This window comes from Asparagus officinalis, chromosome 4 (genome assembly GCF_001876935.1).
Source record: "Asparagus officinalis chromosome 4, Aspof.V1, whole genome shotgun sequence".
In the NCBI taxonomy this organism is placed as follows: Eukaryota; Viridiplantae; Streptophyta; class Magnoliopsida; order Asparagales; family Asparagaceae; genus Asparagus; species Asparagus officinalis.
The window spans coordinates 5982600-6002383 of record NC_033797.1 but is presented as its reverse complement, the minus strand read 5'-3'; the positions used below and the strand labels follow the sequence as shown (position 1 = coordinate 6002383).

The 19784-nt window shown below is 34.5% G+C and overlaps 1 protein-coding gene across 1 annotated transcript in view; it reads right to left on the bottom strand.

Moving 5' to 3' along the window:
- LOC109836461 (protein PIR) overlaps window positions 1-14912 on the bottom strand; it is a 47374-nt gene extending 32462 nt beyond the window's left edge. Inside the window, exons 1-5 of the mRNA XM_020404356.1 lie at window positions 14633-14912; window positions 14462-14534; window positions 6195-6259; window positions 2379-2456; window positions 1052-1171 (exon numbers count right to left, since the gene is read on the bottom strand). Of these exons, the coding sequence (XP_020259945.1) occupies window positions 1052-1171; window positions 2379-2456; window positions 6195-6259; window positions 14462-14534; window positions 14633-14686 (390 nt within the window). The 5' untranslated portion in view covers window positions 14687-14912. The remainder of the gene's footprint in view (window positions 1-1051; window positions 1172-2378; window positions 2457-6194; window positions 6260-14461; window positions 14535-14632) is intronic.

Genomic DNA, 19784 nt, shown 5'->3' with positions numbered 1-19784 from the left:
AAAAGGCAGTAACATAGATGCTTTCACTCTGCTTGTGTTGCTGACTGTGTGGTGTACAACGTAGAATTATGACTCCCGTTCTGGATACAGAGTTGCTTAAAATTTTTAGAGTACTAGAAATATTGACATTAATGCATACGGATAAACCTTCTGACTTCTTAATACTGCTAAATCTCAGTTATTCAGATCTTATCACATGCAAAACACGTGATAGCAGCTGAACTTTTCACCCTCATTTACAACTGAAAACCGACACATGCCTCCTAACAAAACCATACTCTGGCATGAATACATACACAATGAAAGAGCATTTCTCAGAAGTACATATGTGGACAAGTGCTCTCAGTCCAAATTGCGTGGTTGACTTTAAAATTAAAATCTTACCATGTGGGATTTGGGATTTAATTTACTATATGATATACTGCTTGGAAACAAAAAATTCTGATATACTGCTTAGGAACAAAAAATTCAAATATTTTGAACCTATTTCACTCATGCATATCTTTTCAAAACTTCCATAAAAAATTGTTTGTGTCCGCCAGGTGATACATCTCACCCTAGCTTCCATCCGGATCCACCAATCTTTCCCTGTCATTCCACAGAAAGGGGAAAAAAGAGAAAGAATAAAAAAACTGAATCATCTAATTGCGCAGATCTTCCAAAAGAATATCCTCAATGCAGCCTAGCTCACATATAGTAAATGGCATCTACCTGTGTGGATTTGTGAATAGAAAATTCTCAATATAGCCTAGCTCAAAACTCTCTTTCTCTAATATGGTTATTTCTGAGAGATGAGAGAGAAAGGAGTTAATGCGATTATTTCAAAACAAGCCCGTGCAAAAACGCTGCCAAGAATGTACATTTTAGAAGATGAAGATGATTCTCCACATAAGGTTTATCATTTCTAGTTATTTTATAACATAGAAAAATAGATATAAATAATAATTGAATGTACTAACTAAAAGAACTTTTCTATCATCAAATGCAAGCAGTTCTGTAGGACCAGTAAAAGTGAAATAGAAAACAAGAGCAAATATAGACAAAAAATTACTTTAGAAGCTGCAGATGCTTGCCAGCGCTGGATTTCACGTAATCGACTCATCTCCAAGTCAAGAACTTGATACGTCTCCAGGTACAGGTCAGGTTGGCTATGCTTCATAGAATCAGGCAGCTGTGGTGGCAGTAGCTAGTACTTAGTATCAAAATAAAAAAGAAATACAAAAAGGAGGAGAAGTTTTGATTTTGTCAGCCATGATGAGATGGCTGACTTGTACTCTTGTTTTATTGGACTAAATGGAGATATAGCATTTCATAGTAAATTGATATGACAATGTGGTATGTACAGAGTACACTATATAGCAAAGATGGAGCTTATTTCTCATTCTAAAGTAATCCTTAAAGGTCTAGAAAAGTTGAAAAGAAAAGTGACACATAGTAAGCACTTATTAAGTCCATCTAAGTGATTTCAATCAAACTTCACCTAAAGGGTGTGCACTCCATTTGAATGTTTTGCATGCCACACGAAAGAAGAGTCAGTTCATTGCATTAACCTTGTAATTAGTCATGGTTACATATATTGCCCACTACCTTCAGATTCTCTTATCATATTAGATTTTGTGGCCTCACGTCAGTAGAAGCAAATCACATACAATCTAAACTCTTAGAATAATAAAAAAAATATCAATCTATCACTCTAATTAAACTTTGAAAATTACAAGTGTTTATAGACTCATAAGGAGTCTTAACATAACATCATGGAAAAATTTGAGCTGCTTAAAATTATACCATTATGTGTATGACTATTTAAAGATGGTGATACATGAGTGAAATAGTCATGGTGGGTATCTCCAGAGCATTAGTTTCATCAATGTCCATCACACAGTCTTTCTTCCATTCTACTCTCAAAAACAATATAGACCCTTTAGGTTTTTGTTTTAGGTTTCACAATGAAATTTCTGATATTATAACATTAAATATCATCTACAGAAGTCAAATATATCAAAAACTACATCGGGACTTTCTTTAAGGACTATCTTTACTACTGTCCCAGCCAAAGAGTAGGAAATGTGCAGTAATCTAGTTTATACAATTACCCATAAATATTTGGGCAGTCATGGAGGCTCCAATACTTGTAATAACTTCTTGGAGAAAAGAATACATATTGATGAAGGTGGCACTCGTTTAGTATACAGGCTAGAGACTAAACAAATACCAAAAGGTTGAAACTATTAAAAACATATAGACACTCAGTTTTCCACATTTCGTACTATGCCAGTATATACTGTTAATTTGCTGATAATTTATATTACACGATGTTAAGTATGAGAATGAAACTATTCCATTGTTGTGCAGTATGTTAAGTATTCATAGAGAAGAACCTGTGGAAGAGCCTTGACACAACTGCGATATGTATATAGCAAAGATGCCATCTCCCTTCCTTCTTGAATCAGGGTGTTCTGCTCATGCGAATTATCAATTACAACAAGAAATTATAATTGAACTTAAACATCAATCAAATGATAGCAATAGTAAGAGAATATATAAGCCCCTGATTCAAGGAAAGATGCAAAGGGAAAAGGGGAAAAAGCAAAATGCTAAACACTCTTTTCAGAGTCTATACTACTATATAAAGAACATTGTGAGGATAGTCAAAAAATGAAAGAGAGGTAGACATGCTCTCATTTCTATTATCATTGGGAGCACAAAAAGGAAATTTAACAATATGCATTTTTCTCTTTCTATTCCTCTCTCTTTTTTTATTTCTAGAACATTCCGTAGATACAAACCTTTTACTCTTTCTTCCTTTCTCTTTCCTTTTTTTTTATTTCAAGAATATTCCATACCACACTATGCCATGAACATAAGATTTGGGCCCACATAATTACCTTCATATCCATTATATTTTAGGCTCTAAAAGGAATACAAATGAAAATTATAAGTTTCTTTCAGGAGAAATAAGAATATGGGTAGCAAAAAAAGTCAAAGTAAAATTATAGGGTTTTTTGTTAAGTTTTTTACATTAGGTTCGTGCATTTTATTTTACAACAAAAATAAAAACTTATCTTTATCTATAGGATAAAAGGATATCTTCATGCTTTAAGATATCACATTATATCGGATCTACTACGTATTCTTGACATATTGAAATTTATTGAAAATAATTTTGCGTCTCTTGCACGTGCATATGCATGTGTGACAATGCTAGTACTTTGGGAAAATCAAATTAAGATCATTAAAATTCCTGGCACTTGGACTGAAGTCACGGAGGATATTAACAATGCAGAACCTGCTCATATGAGAATTTACAGACTGAAGAGCAAACATAGGCAGACTGCATTCGGCTTTGGTGGAGTACCAGCTTACATTCAGTGAGACTTGCAATGAACAACTATCCTACATTCCTGCCTGCATAACAACCTTGAAATTTATAGACCCACATAGAATGACCATTATAAGTTATAACTAATAATTACTTTATTGTTATTGGCATGTTGCCAGCTCCTAGGCTATAGCAGCCCTTCCAAGCGAAAAACTAAGTCAGTATGTCCACATGTCTTTGTGTGTGTCTGAGTGAGTATTAATTTCCCTATTGCATACAGCTCACTGATAAATCAGTCCAACAAATTGATGGAAAATACCAAATGAAGTCCAAGATAAAGCTGAAATAAAGCATAGCAGGATATTTTGCAAAATTAGTATAAAGAATAAAGCAGAATGCATCAGTTCAATGAGCTTTTGAATTTAATAAGCATTTCCCAAAATAATTTCTCAATACAGGAGAGAAATAACAGCATGGAACTGCAAATAAGTCTTCACCAATTGACAAATTATACTTCATGGAGTTGTATGTTCAATTATACTGAACAAAATGCATTCTTGACATGTTAAAGTATATCTACATTTTCCTCTGATGTGTTTTGACAGCACAGAATTGTCAAGTAAACCACCCTTGTAGACAAACATTTCCATTGTAGCAAGAACCAACTCGCAGAGCTGAAATGGTTGGTCTGCAGTCCCCAATTTACAAGTAAATTACATGTTCTACCTTGCTTAGTCATATCAAACTTTTGGGATTCTAGCAAACCCCCATGTGCCTAACCAAACTCAAGCTATTGGTTGATGTAAAAATAACAAATGAGTTGTCAATTATTATTTATTAAGTTACAGTATACACTGCTCACTGAGAACTCAGTGAAGAGCGATCCAATCAACATTATCTAGTTAGTGTTCTGAACCCCTCTCGCAACAAATAGAAATCTATGAATGATTAATCAATTGGGAAAGATGCATCAAGGTCAAATTTTCATGGGAGAGACGAGTCAAGGTGGGTCTTGAAATTGAGGCAAGGATGTTGAGATTTTCTTCATAGCTCAGTCACGAGTTGCATGTGCATGTCAAATGGATTGAGAAGGATCAACCTAAGTTTACTGTGTTCTAGGGGAATAATATCTTATAATATATTAAGAATAGGTACAAGCTATGACACCTGAGTCCCTGACATCACAATTAGAAAGGAGCAGACAGGTGGAAAGTTAGTAGAACTAGATGTCTGACCACTTTTTCGCCAACCTGGATATCAGTCTTTGGCCAAAACACAACAGCTACCACTTTACATGTGTTAGACATTCAATTAATCTAATTAATTTAGAGGGTTTCTACAGAGCAGTAATGTTCAGTGAAAACTGCTGATCTTTTAAATATGACAGGGAACTCTCACCTTTATATCAAATTAGCAGAGTGCATGATACTGTGTTCAAACACTCCCTACGGGACAAACAAGACTTTTATATATGATAACTTGTTTCTTCTCAAAATATTTGTCTACATGCTATCGATGCTATCGCATGTCAGATACCCTTTTGATGCCCATGATTAGATATTCAAGAGAAATAAATCAGAAAGAGAATCATAATCCATTGAACTAGACTGTCTCACACGATCAAGAACCACGTTAACCACACCTTAATAAGGCCATTCTCACTCATTGCTGCAAAGACCAGCATTCTCACTATTCTCTTTCATGTACTTTCATCCTTGTAAGAACGAAGCATTGCTAGAACATTTACTTTCCTATTTTTCTTATTTTACTTTTTTCTTGCTCTACAGATCCCACATGATCTATCACTTCTGACAAAGTAAACAACTGTTACAACTAGTTTCGTGTTCACGTGTTCATATCATGTGAACTAATTCAGTGAGGCCATAAGCATGATCTACGTTGTTAACCACACAAAGAACTCGACTTCTCGCACATTCATACCAAGTTATCTACCAAGTACACCCGTTCCAGAAACAAACGACAAGTAGTTTTGAAGCTTTGCTGCTACTTTCTCCAACTTTCTTCCCAGAAATGAAAGTAGTGAATTCCTGAATTGTTTTAATTCAGTTAGGAAATTGAAAGTTCATATCCTTGCATGGGTACATACTGATTTTCCATAGTGACGCCATTCATTTCATGACAAGACAATCCTTAATTCCTCTCAAGATTCAAACTTTTGATTGATAAAACTAGGAGTGATTACATCTCTCATGCATCATCGATATTTGCTTATCTTAAAAGGGGCTAGTCAGAGTGATGGGAAGGTTTTAACATCTGCTCATATGCCACGATAAAAGGAGCAACTATAGTAACATTGATATACTGGAAGATTGGTAGTAACTCTCAGCAGTTTGCATGAATTTCCTATATATCTGACTGCACAAAGGCCTTTGTTCTTTTCAGAGGGAGGGAGGAGGGAGGGAGCTTTCTAATTCTTAAGAATCAGGAAGTGTGCCAAGTCAGCTTATAAGCAAAAGTCATGGCTTCATGGTGAACTTATTTCCCTTAGTCAAGCTATGTCCTCTTATACTAGAAGAAGTTCAGGATTATCACATGGTTGCATAATATAAAACACATGTTGAAAGTGGTTGATTGCCACTCCTGAGAATAATTGCTCTAACATTTATGTATCTGAACAACAAGTGTCTTTGTATGCTGGGAATAATGCATGTTACAGAGACGCGCCATTGGGCGTCATAGACAGTTTATGAACACTTTAAAGGTAACTGAATCGCTGATATAACAAGAATAACAACATAGATACAGAATGCAGTTATTAATTATAAAGTAGTGAATTAATAGCAGCTAAATACAAAGACTAGAAATTGAAATGGTACTAATAGGTTAATTGTTAAAGATCAGAAATGTAACATACCAACTGGTTAATTGCTTTTGTATCCTCCGCCAAAGATAAGCGATAGGCAGAAACATCACCATATTCTACATGACATAGTTCCAAAAGATCAAGTACAATAAAACTTCGATAATATCCCAAAATCAATAACAAATTAAGCATAATAAATGCCACTGTATCCATGTACTGTTGAATAGTACAGGTCAGCTGTCAGCAGCAATTGCATCATACATGTCAGGTTCATGTCATGCCATCAGAAATAAAAATTGAGTTTTAAACAACATCATTACGTTTATACAAGCTGAAGAAAGAGGAGATGGAGAGAACAATTGTTTACGGTAAATATGCAAACTTAAAAATGACTACATCTATATTATATTGAAAACAGCGAGTTCAGTCTTTGGATTCGTCACTTTTTAAACTTCTTGAATACCCTTCAAGCCTGCCATTTTCTGTATTATTTTTAATATATCCATACTCCATCAGTACATATTTTCTTTACGTATATCTAGAATTTCCAAAAAGTACAAACTGCTACCTAACGGTTCAAAACAGGTAGTAAAGAATAAAAACAATCATAACTCCAGACTTTTTAAGTACAAGCAAGGGACTGCTAGAAGAGAGAATAGACTTGGGGAAATTTTGAAAATTTTCTTTTCCAAAACAGCCCGAATGACATAAAATGTCTGAGATATTATCTGGCATGAGTACTAGCTAATTGGTACTAGTACGAAACAAATCAATCCAGAAAAAAGAACATGGAAAGACGTGTCTGATAAAATTTTCTTACACTTGAAATATTAGAAAACCTTCTAAGATGGGTATGGACTGATAAACATTTTCAAAAAAATTGTATATTGCATGGACCGTGTCTTGGTGGAATGTCATCGGGGCTTTTGATGTGAGTCTAGAGAGGGAAACTAGTTGGGCGCATTTGGGGAATATAAGCAGATATTATTGTTGGTTCATTTTGAATTCACATCATCGCATTACTTCAGTTAACAACCCCAGAATCTTATTGAACTTAAAAAAAGACGAACAACAACGTAGGCAAGGGCCATCAAACTTAACCGGCAAAATTCACAATTATTCTAGGAAAAGGTACTTCTACAAACATTTACATTTCACGAATTGATATTATTTGAGAAAATTACCCTACTTGACTACTTCAAATACATGCATGCACCCCAAATCACAAAGTGGCATTAGCCAGTTCAGTACATCCAGATCAGAATGACTCATGTTGACCAATAAGTATCAAAATGACTCTTAGATGGTTGGACCCAACAACTCCCATTCAAGCAAATCAAAATAAAATATAATTAATTTTATACAGATATTACATAGTTTAAAAAGTTTCTAAAAAACAATCCAATTTAAACCCCCACATAAAATAGGACAAATTTTCAAAATAGACCTCTTTAGGAAATTATTTTTAAAAACGACCCATTTGAAATTTATTTGCCATTTTCGACCTAGTTTCAGCCACCTGGCTGAAACTGGGTCGAAAATGGCGAATAAAATTTGAAAACTTCACGGGATTTAAAATCATGTGAAGTTTAAAGGCTAATTAACATTCATACACTAAGGGCTAATGAGATAGCCATATCTTCACGAGATTTCTAATCCCGTGAAGTTGTAGGCGCCACTTCCAGAGAGCACGAGCTCTCTGGCAAATGGGCATGCAACATCACGGGAGTTATCACGAGATTTGAAATCCCGTGAAGTTGCGGTAAGCCCACACCCACACCAGTATTTAACTCTCCCCTCTACATAATCTCATTTCACGTTCTCTCTCTCTCCACCCATTTCTCTCTCTCTTTGTTCCTTTACCCCCAAACCCTAGATCCATCTCCCGTCGCCGCCCCCGTCTCTACTGCCGCTGGCTAACTTCGCTCTCGCCCTCGCCGCCGCCGCCGTCCTCTTTCAGGGCTAAAAAGCGTCGGAGTTCACCGGAGTTCACCGGAGTTCGTTGGATATCAATTTTAGGGCATCAACCACTTTTCGGAAAAATCTTTAAACTTTTTTGTTTTTTCTCCTAAATTTTTACATATTCTTACTATTTCATGCTAATAACTTGTTTAAATTTAGATATTGGAATAATTTTTAAAATATTTACGAATTTTGTAAGGAAAAAATAAAGAAATTTGTATATGAAGTTAGAGGGGAAATTAGGGAAATTTTAAAAATTAGTGTATTATTTTTCAAATTTTAAAACTAATATTGTTTAAATATTTAAATTAGGCAATCGTAAAAATATAAAGGTTTGACATTTGGTAAAAATCATGGATGTGTAAAATTAATATTAGAGGATTTAATTGTAAATAATATTTTTTGTGTTTTTCGTATAATATTGATATTGAAATTTTTTTACTCTTCGGAGGTAACGATGAACGATTGAATCGTAATTCTTTATTCATATGATGGGAAGATTAACTATCTCCAGAATAATATGCATGTATATGAAGGAAGTATGACAAAACCATTGTTTATATCTAAATCATTTACTTTCGATAGTTTAGATAATAACTTACACAAACTTACATTAATCAATCCACGTTAGTATCACCTCAATGTGATTTGTAATTATCCTATTACAGGGAACAGAACAAGCGGCATTCACATCTCAAGTGACTACGATATGGGTCTCATTGAAATATTGTATGACGAGAAGCATTCAGTAAAATTATTTATTAAAAAGCATCACAGAAATTTAGGCAAATCGGTGAATAGCGATGAAGTATACTCTCGCATGTTGGAAGACTTCGAAGTTGACTCCACCGATTTTGTCTCCGCAACAGGAAATGGAATGGACACAACCACAATACTTGAGTAGTCCTTCGTTTGTGAGCACTTAAAATGTCCTCGATGATAATACTCTCCATCAAGATATAATGTCTTTCACAGAGCTGACGATAGCAGATGATAATGCAAGTGTCGAATCCGAGAATGATGACGAAGAGGATGACTTACAATTTTTTAGCATGACGTGCTTGATAGATCATGATGAAGGGGGCGACCAATTAATTGACCGATATTATTCTAACAATGTGTATGTTGTATTAGAGGACCCGTCGCCCGATGAACTTTATGAAGATGGATGGATTGATGACTCCATAATGGAAAATATTCCTATTGACACTAATTTAAATTTAAATGATGATGCACAAGGCGAGAACTTCTCATTCAGAAAGGGCAATCTATTTAAAAGCAAGGAGAAATTGATTCATGCGCTTCATTTGTGGGCCATCAAAAATAATATCAAGTTTAGACAAACGAAAAGCAATGCAACAAGCTATAATGTAGTTCGCAAAGACGGTGAGGAAGAAAATAGTGGTGGGCACCATCACGAAAATAAAAAAATGTCCCTGGAAGCTTAATCCACGTTTGGGGATAAGAGTAGGCGGGCAATTTAAAATAACACGCTACAACGGACTTCACACATGTAGCACTTCTCGATTAGAGATGAATCATAAACATGTGTCCGCCTCTTTCATATATCGATTGATTATGCCTAAACTAAGGGAGAATGTTAATCTAAGGCCAAAGGATATTCGTATTGTGGTGCATAAAGCGACCAACTTGGATGTATCATATAACAAGTGTTGCATTGCTCGGAAGAAGACGATGATAAAAAATATTCGGAGATTGGAACAAATATTATGAGATCTTACCATATTATATTGAAGCACGCAAAAAAAATTCGAGGACAACGTACAAAGTATCATCAGATCCTATTGACAGTGGAGATAGACGATTCATAGGGGTATTTTGGACATTTAGGCTTTGCATTGAAGGATTCAGATATTATCACCCTATTCTTAACATTGACGGCACCCACTTGTACGGTAAATATAAAGGTGTTTTGCTCGTTGTAACTGGAGTAAACGTAGATGGCGGTTTATGTTCTTTGGCATTTGCAGTGGTTAATATTAAAAACACAAAAAATGGGCATAATTTTTTGCATGCATCATATCCCTAGTGTGCGAACGCAGTCGATTACATTTATATCTGATAGGATGAAAGGAATTCCAATAGCACTCCAACGATATTTTCTCTCCGCATCAACATCGCTATTGCTTACAACATATTATGGACAACTTCAAGAGAAAGCATGGACAAGTGCATCTTCAGGATCTTCTTTGGCAAGTTGGACGTGCAATGAAAATATTAGTTTATGAGCAACTACGGGAAAAGATTAAGTCAATTTCACAAGTTGCACATGATTAGATCGAGACTAGTTTGGGTCCGAACAATGTCGATAAGTGGGCCTTATGTGAAGATAGCGGGAAACAATTTTGTATGATGACCACTAATGCTTCTGAGAGTTTCGATTGTGTACTTAGGGGAACACGCGGTATGCCAATACAGTCATTATTGTAAAAATATTTTACAAACTTAATAAATTCTTCCTCAAACGATGCATACTTGGAGCAAATATACTGTCGGAGTTGACGCCGAAAGTTGAAGGCATTAGCATATCAGATTGTGCAGGCTCGATTATTTCGTGTCGTTAGATACAATTTTAATGCATGGGAGGTCATTGAGGGAATATCACATAGAGAAAATCGCTCTTACAAAGTTAACATACTAGTGGATCAAACTTGTACATGCACTTGTAATATACCATAATTACAATGACTTCTTTATTCCCATGTTGTAGCAGCTTGTTCGGATCTAAGGGGGTGCGAGGATATCACATTATACATTCGTCGCAGATTGGTATTCAACTTATAACTATCAACATCCAAAGAGTGTTTTCACCCACCATACGATAGTCGACATTGGACACAAGGCGAGCCACGAATATTAGCTCCTGTTTATAAGAGATCAGTTGGGCGACCTCGTTCCGTACGAATTAGAAATAATATGAATGATGGACGAGAAGGAGTTAGGAGGAAAAATAAGTGTAGTAAATCCGATCAACAGGGCCACAATAAAAATAGTTATCCAACTAGGCATAGACGTTGATTATTTGGGGCTTAATTGTATGAAATATATCGCTTATGGCTTTTATAATATATATAACCTTTTATTTTTAATCTAGAATATGTGACTATCGTTGTGCATGTTCTATTCTTATTTTTCTTTTCTATGCTAGATGTAATCTTTACTTAATATTGAATATTGAATACATATGATTAAGTCATTCAACTGAAAAAAATCTAATATCTTGTATTTTAATTGTAGAGATATCCATTATGGATTCGGGACCGATGCAGCCCGACGTATTATACCTACAGACAGATCATCATTCCCACAATATTGGCTTAGGACAAATAAAAATTATATATATATTTCTTATTTTTGACGCTAGTTTTAATTTTTATATTTTTTAAAAAATTCAATTTTGATTAATGTGCAACCCATGGTAGAAATCAACATAGTGGGTCATCCCCAGAGTCACTTGGGCTGGGAGATGAAAGATAATCGAGTACTACAGTTGATAGCTCAAGCCGGGTTTTGGGAGTGTTCATCGGTGAGATATATTAGGCTTGACTGGACTTTATCAGTGTCCTGATTAAGAGGTGGAGACCGGAGACCAACACATTTCATATGCATATAGGGGAGTGTACCATTACACTTCAGAATGTAGCCGTCATACTTGGGCTCTGTATTGATGACACTGTTGTTACGGGCACCGATGATCATAATTAGGTCAAAAGTATATGAGAGGCTTCTTGGACAGGTTTTCGATTTGAGGAGTGGTGCGATGAAGCTATCGTGGCTTCGATTGATATTTATGGGAGATATACCGGTTGACCTCACGGATGAGACGATTCAATATTATGTTTGTGCTTACATATTGCACATGATAAGGTGTATGGTATTTCCTGATGCGAGCAAGAATCTTGTACATGCACAATAACGGCCACTACTTGAGGATTTTAATGTATGCGGCACTTTATCATGGGGTAGTGCGGTGTTGGCATATATTTATAGAAAACTAGGCTGGGTCTCCTTGATGCAGAATATAAAAATCAAGGGGTGCATGTCATTACTACAGGTTTGGTCGTGGGAACGAATTCGTATTGGACAACCTACTTTGCATATGCACTGCGATCTATAGGGCCAATTTCTTTGGGATGTAAGTATAATTATGCGTGAATTTAAATTTATTTATCTCGCCTAATTTTATTCATATTGAATTTATTCACATATATTCATTATGCTAAATAGGTATAACATGAGGTACTCTAAACACAAAATCGTGACTATACATATAGAGTTTTACAAAAATGAACTTGATGGCCTCTAACACCAACAAGTAAATATAAAATTCAATTAATTATTTATATTTTAATTTTTTTGTAGATGTTGATTCAAGTTTTTTTTAAATTTCAGTTCAATTGGATGTCTTATTCTCCCCCATATCTCGATATGCATACCCTTGCACTTATCTGTAGAGATAGTGTTGCTTTGTGAAGAGTCGGAGTCTCGTTGATATGTTGAGAGATTGTAGAGATGTATGTCCCAGATCGTGTGTTATGGTAATTTCTTCTTTCTCAGCATGTGTCGGATCCTGTTAAGCAAATCGATTGTAGACGACGGATGACATCGCATCGTACGGACTGGGCCATATTCCGTGCGGCCTACACAGATAGGTGGAATAATAGGTGGAATTTCATACAGAATGAAAGAATTTCAGCATACGATTATACTACGTATATGCATTGGAATATCACAAGCAGATGGATAGGACGCGACTCACAACTAGCAGCTGGCCGATAGATAGTTACATTCCTAGTGCTATGATCGAGAGGGATTATGTAAGTTTTTAAACTAAATTAAAATGGCAATTCTTTTTTTTGTCAAGATATTATTTGTTAAGTTGTGTATATATTGATTAAATCGCAGATCCATGCTTTTGATGAGAGATTATGTAAGTTTCTAAACTAAATTAAGACGACAATTCTTTTTTTATCAATATATTATTTGCTAAGTTGTGTATATATTGATTAAATCGCAAATCCATGCTTTTGATGAGATCGAGGCCGATATAAATGAGCATATTACTGAGATTTAAGATCCAACAATGTTAGGGATCTTCAATAGGATCAAACAGATAATAGCAAATGTGTTTCATAAAAATCATGTTGACGAGTTTGAAGAACGTGAGGACAGGTCATACCAATTTGGTAAAGTGTACATGTGAAGACGTAGGACAGGTCAAAGGGGGTGCGTGATGATGGAGCCGGCACTTCTCATAGTGTGGCGCGTGCTGATGGAGCCAGCACTTCTCAGCCTCATATACAACCGAATACTCAGATTATCGAAACTCATCAGCAAGGACATAAGGGGCAGGGATGGGGGGAAGAGTAAGGGGAAAGGGTAAGAGAGAGACAGGAAGGAGGGGAGGACTTTTAGGATGTATGTGAAATTTGATTATGAATTTTAAGAATATATATAGTTAGATTGTTCAAATTTGTTGCGAGTGTGGATCACTTTGTGTTTATATATGTGATTTTCGTGTGTATTGTTTTGATTTATGGTTGGATTTTATGAATATTGTTGTAATTCAGTATATATGCGGCAAATTTGATGTTTATGGTTGGATTTTTATGTATATTGTTGTGAATGAGGCAGAAATTTTATTATATACAATAGATTTTGGATTGTGAAATTTACAGGCTCATTAGGTGGAACATGCACTCTGTGCATGTTTTGGGCCTACCGCAACTTCACGGGATCTCAAATCCCGTGAAGTTGCAAGCTCATTTGCTACAAAGCTCGTGCTCTCTGGAAGTGACGCCTACAACTTCACGGGATTTAAAATCCTATTAAGTTTTAGCTTCACGGGATTTGAAATCCCGTGAAGATATGGCTATCTCCTTAGCCCTTAGTGCATGGAGGTTAATTAGCCCTTAAACTTCACGGAATTTTAAATCCCGTGAAGTTTTCGATCTTTATTCACCGTTTTTTACGGCTGAAACTGGATCGAAAATAGCAAATAAAATTCAAATGGGTTGTTTTTTTAATATAAATTCCTAAAGTGGTCTAGTTTAAAAATTTATCCCATAAAACACCATAAGTAAACTTTTGGTGCAAGGCTAATTGGCACCTAAAGGCCTCAAAATTTCACCAAAAATTCACTTTAATACCCTTAGTTGTACTCTGTCGCACTTATATACCCTAAAGTTTTCCTCAGAGTCATTAATATTTTGACATTATTCCGAAATGTACAGCTTAAATGAACGCAGTCATCACATATAAAGGCAAATTGATTTAAGCAACAAGCTCAATTGACTGATCTAAACAAATCAAAATTAAACAAACAAATCTCTTACCTATAGGGCTATTCGTCGCGCATCTCTCAGTAGAAATCAAAACAGCAAGCCCCTGCAGATCTGGTTGCTCGTCCTAACATCCCAAAACAAAAATCGAACAAATCAATTCATAATCACATTACATTTTTAAAACCCCAGATTTCACAGGACAGAAAAGAGATCATCAAGTACCTCTAACGAGAAGGTGGAGAGAGCAGCAATGGCTTCTTCCACTGGAATCGCCATGAGATTCGCCCAAATATGAGCGCGGATTTTTGAAGAAAGATGATTTTTTCCCCCCTAAAACCCTAGATTTGAGAGGACATAGATTCCGGGAGTTGTTCGAGCTCGAAACTCCGCCGAGTTGTCCCCGTTGATGTCCGGAGCACGTTTGCTGGAACTTGAGAGTGGGTAGTGGAGGTTTCGGAAAGGGGCTGGTGGGTTGGAATTAATTACTGAAATGCCATTTAGGGGTGTGAGCCTGTGAGGGGGTTGGTTTTGCTTAGATTTGAAGCGAAGCGGTTATCATGAGTAGTGGGTCCGACCCACTTGTTGATTTGACGAACTGTTTATTAGAATGGGTTTCTTCGATATTAGTCCCTAGATCCTTCCTACTTTATAATTAGCCGCCCCAATCCTGATTTTTTGCTATTAGTCCACCAATTCTTTAAGCAGTTGATATCCCAAATCTTCATATTTGGAACTACTAGTCCCCCAAATCTTTCAACCAGCTTCTAACTAGGACTGATTTTAAGCTATTTAAAATATTTGGGAGGCTACTCTCAAAGTACAAAGATTTTAAGAGCTAATTTCAAAACACTTAAAGATTTTGGGTATTAATTTCAAAATATGAAAGATGGGGAGGATTAATATAGAAAAAACCTATCAGAATTTGTTGGGTTTATTTCTATTGTATTAGGGGACGTTTGGGATTTTTAATGTTTTGTTTGGTTCAGCATTATTACAGAAAAAGAAAATCCTAAATTTTGTAATATCTTGTTTGGTTCAAACTCAAATTATAGGATAACAAATTCTTAAAAAGAAAATAATGTGAATATGCTCAACTTTGCGAGGTTACCTCCCACAAAAAAACAAAATACAAAGGTATAAAAAGAGTTGAGGTTACCTCCCACAACAAAAACAAAATATAAAGGTAAAAGAGAGGTAAGCATACCCATTTATGAGACTTGCCAAATCCTCTCCAATTGAGAGAATTTGGCAAATTCTAAAAATTGAGTACTTTTCTTATTTTTGGGATTCAACATTCTAAATTTTTTTTGAAACAAACATCAAATATGAAGTAACAAAACATTAAAAAAACTCACTTTTTTATCCCAAAACTAGTAATCCACACCAAATGTCAAAATTTTGCTTGAACCAAACGCCCCCTTAGCAATTGAAACTCCTTTCCACAGAGGTGGGGCATTTGTTTGCACAGGTGCGATGTAAAAAAGCGAAGTTAATTCAACGTTGGATCGCCTCTGGTGTTAGTTTTATTAAAAGCAACTACAAAAATTAAAATGCAAAAAAAGTATTCATGTTAGATCTAATGCATATTTCACTTCCTATATAAACAGTATCGAAGCAAGTGTGGAAGAGAAAAGTGGTTGACCATTGGTAATGAATTTAAGTTGTTAATATGTCATTGAAAGCGAAGTATTTTTCTGGATAAATAAAATAAAAATTATTACCACATCATTTTCACCTTTTTTTTTTAAGATTGAAGAACAACTCCTTGAACCAAACATTGTATTTTGACGTGGATACACGCTTACACTTGTAAAAATGATATACTTAGCTCAAATGGTGTTCTTAGCTCGGATAAGGCCAAGGCATATCATTCCTAACTTTCTAACATGTTACATACATACGTAATAGAGTGTATTATGCACATCACATCCCCAATATATTTGTTAATTCTAACAAGCGTCAACATATGAATTCGTGAGTAAGGAGTCTAGTTTAAATAAATTGGGCCTTTATGCAATTTGTTGAAACTTGTGTTTTCGTAGCAGACCTTGATTGGGCTGGGCCTAGGGGTGGTAAACCATATTCGTATCCGAGGAAATATCTGTAATCATATCTGTTAGGACTTAGGATACATATATAGTTACTCAAATCTATAGCCGATAAGATATGTTTACGGATATGTTTTTGTAGTGAAATATTCATATCTGTATCCGAAATATATATATACATATTAGTCATACTCTCACTATAGCTTCGATTCTTAGATAATTGATTTATGGTTAATTTTGATGATCAAGATGTCTAATTTTAGTTTTTTAGTTATAATGAACATATTAACGAACTCTTTTGTATCACATTAACAATGTTTTTCTCAATACTATCTAGTTTTCTCATATCCATTTTGTATCTAGATACATATCCACTTATATATCCACATATGTATCCATAACTGTATCTAATTTTAGCGGATATGGATATAAATTTTTCTTGGCGAGATATATTTGTATCTGTATCCGTATCCGAGATTGGTAAGCGGATATGGGTATGGTACGCATCATATCTGAGTCGTATCCGGACCGAATGCATCCAAAGCTGGGCCGCTAGCTCTCAAATTTTCAGGCTGAAAGGGCAAAGCTAAGGGGTTATTGGTTGGTGTAATTATGGGGTAAGTGAGATAATTTTTATGACTTTACTTTATAGCATTATTCATTGGGACATTCGGAGTTGAATTTTACTTTAAGGTATTATTTATTAGGACAATGAGATTGGGACAATTATCCTCATTTTTCCCCAAAATTACCCTACTTCTATACAAACTTTTTGTCCCAACTCCATTCTTAACTTTGGAATAATCATGGAGAAAATAAGATAATTTTGAAGAATTAATTTAATAAATATCTAATATATGTTAATTGTATCGTATATAATATATCTTAAATATATTATACTATAAAATTATACTATAACGCAAGATAATGAAATATTATATCATATTATCTAATCTAACATTATTACCTATTAGCTAATAATATTTTATAATTGTAATATTAGTATTATATTATTATGATATTATTGTATATTATTTAATTTATATTTTATTAGTTATAATACAGATGTTATTGTTGTATTTTTATGATATAAAATATTATATTATAATACCGTATTTATATATTTAAAAGTGAATCTAAGGTGACACAGCGGATCGCAAAAAAAATTAGGAAATGATGTGATTCTAGGCCGCGTCCTTAGGTGGGAGCCTAGGGTGTCACCTTAGATTCACTTTTCCCTTAATATAATAATATATTATAATATAATTTAATATGATAAAATATTCTATCATATTATAATATAATTTAATATGATAATATATTCTATCATATAGAATATTTTAATTTATATAATAATTTACTATTTTTTATCACACTTTACTATATTAATTAATAGTCTTAAATACATTGTCAATATTGTGGTAGTTATAATAGTAAATAATATTTTATTGCTACAATAAAATTAGTAATAATCTACTATATATTAAAGTATGATATTATATTATAATAAATATGCTCTAAAATTAATATAATATAATAATATTAAATTTTATTAATAATACAAAATTGTTATAAATTATATTATATTAACTAAATATATATCATTCACATATTATATTAAATATATTTTTCTTATATTATATCAATTACTATATACTATATCACATTATTATAATATAATATAATAATTATTAATATTAAACATAGTTATAATTAATTAGTAATTATGATATAACATGTTATATTTTAGTATGAAGTAAACTAATGTACTATCTTTTTATAACATGGTAAATAATATACTACACCGATTGCATAAATTAATTTAGACTTAATTGATAAATAAATATTATGTTTTAATAAGGTGTCATATCATCAATTATCCCACATGAATTATCAAATCATAGCTTCAAATTGTCTCATTATCCAAACTTGTCCCACTTTACCCGACTCAAAAATATCCCAAAGTGATAAATTATTCCATTAAAACAATTATCCCACTTAACCCCAAGTTATCCCCATCAATAACCCCACAAGGAGCATAATATGACTGTAGCCTTGCCGCCGAGCAAGTGTAATGAAATTCGTATTTCCCATACCCATTGCTATCGTTTAAAGGAAGCTCACATTTTGATCATGTGAGTCATACTTGTAAAAAACTTAAAAAAAAAACCCTCAAAACCTATGTTCTTTCAATTACGTCTAAATATTTGTTAAGTTCAAGCGCTTGTCAAAATCCGACGCTAGACACATCATGAGGTTAGAAAATATTTGTTATTTCCGACTCCTCCCAGCCAAGCATATCCTGGAGTAGCAAAAAGATAGCACCCACACGTTCCACAATTTCAATACTCGTCATGTTTTCATGTAAGGCATCACGCATCGCCTTCAACAGAAAACATGCCTCCTGACCACTTTTTATTTTGGCTTCTAAACAACTAGTGTGTGCCCCGTGCAAAGCACGGCATATATATTTTTTATTTTTGCTACAATAATTTTGTATTTAAATATAATTTTTGTAAATACTACAGTAACATTTATAAATGCTATGGTATCCTACCTGAGCTATAGTAATGATGCTACAATAATGTTTTTAAACGTTGCACTTCTAGCATGTGCTATAGTTGTAATGCTACAGTAATTATGTTGTATGAATAGTGGACCTGGGATTATCATGTTCCTGCTACAGTAACAACGCCACAGGAATTTAATGCAGTAATTACTGTAGCATGAATAGTGAATCTTGAATTCTCCCATTATTATAGAGAAATGGATATATATCACTGTTATGGTGTTCGCTTACCCTAGATACAGTATTCACAAATGATACGATGAGAGTCCTAGTCAACTCCCAAGAGTTCTAGGTATTTCAATTCCTCGGTCGAGTATCAAGCCCTTGGCTCTTTATTAAGTTAAGCCTAAGGCACCACATATGGTCGAATCCTCGAGTACAACTCGATCATCATGGCTAGATTACAAGACCTTGGTACCTTACCAAAGTATAAACCCAAGGCACAATTACAAAGGTCTCGGCCCCACCGACTCATCAAGTCGACACTCTGGTGTCGACACAAGAGGCGATACTAGCCGATATGAGAGATCTTGACATGCCAAACGAGTCGACATCTTTATATCAACCGGAAAGGCGGATATTAAGCTGAGATAAGACGTCGTCTCACTCAGTCGGACAAACCGACACTCCTAAGTTGACACGAAAAGCGGTGCCGGTCGACCCTTTTATCAAGGACAATCCTATTTAAGGCACTCGACCACTCACTAGGCATTCCTCAGAGACGACTTAAGGGATGTTCCCTGCTGTCAATTAAGTT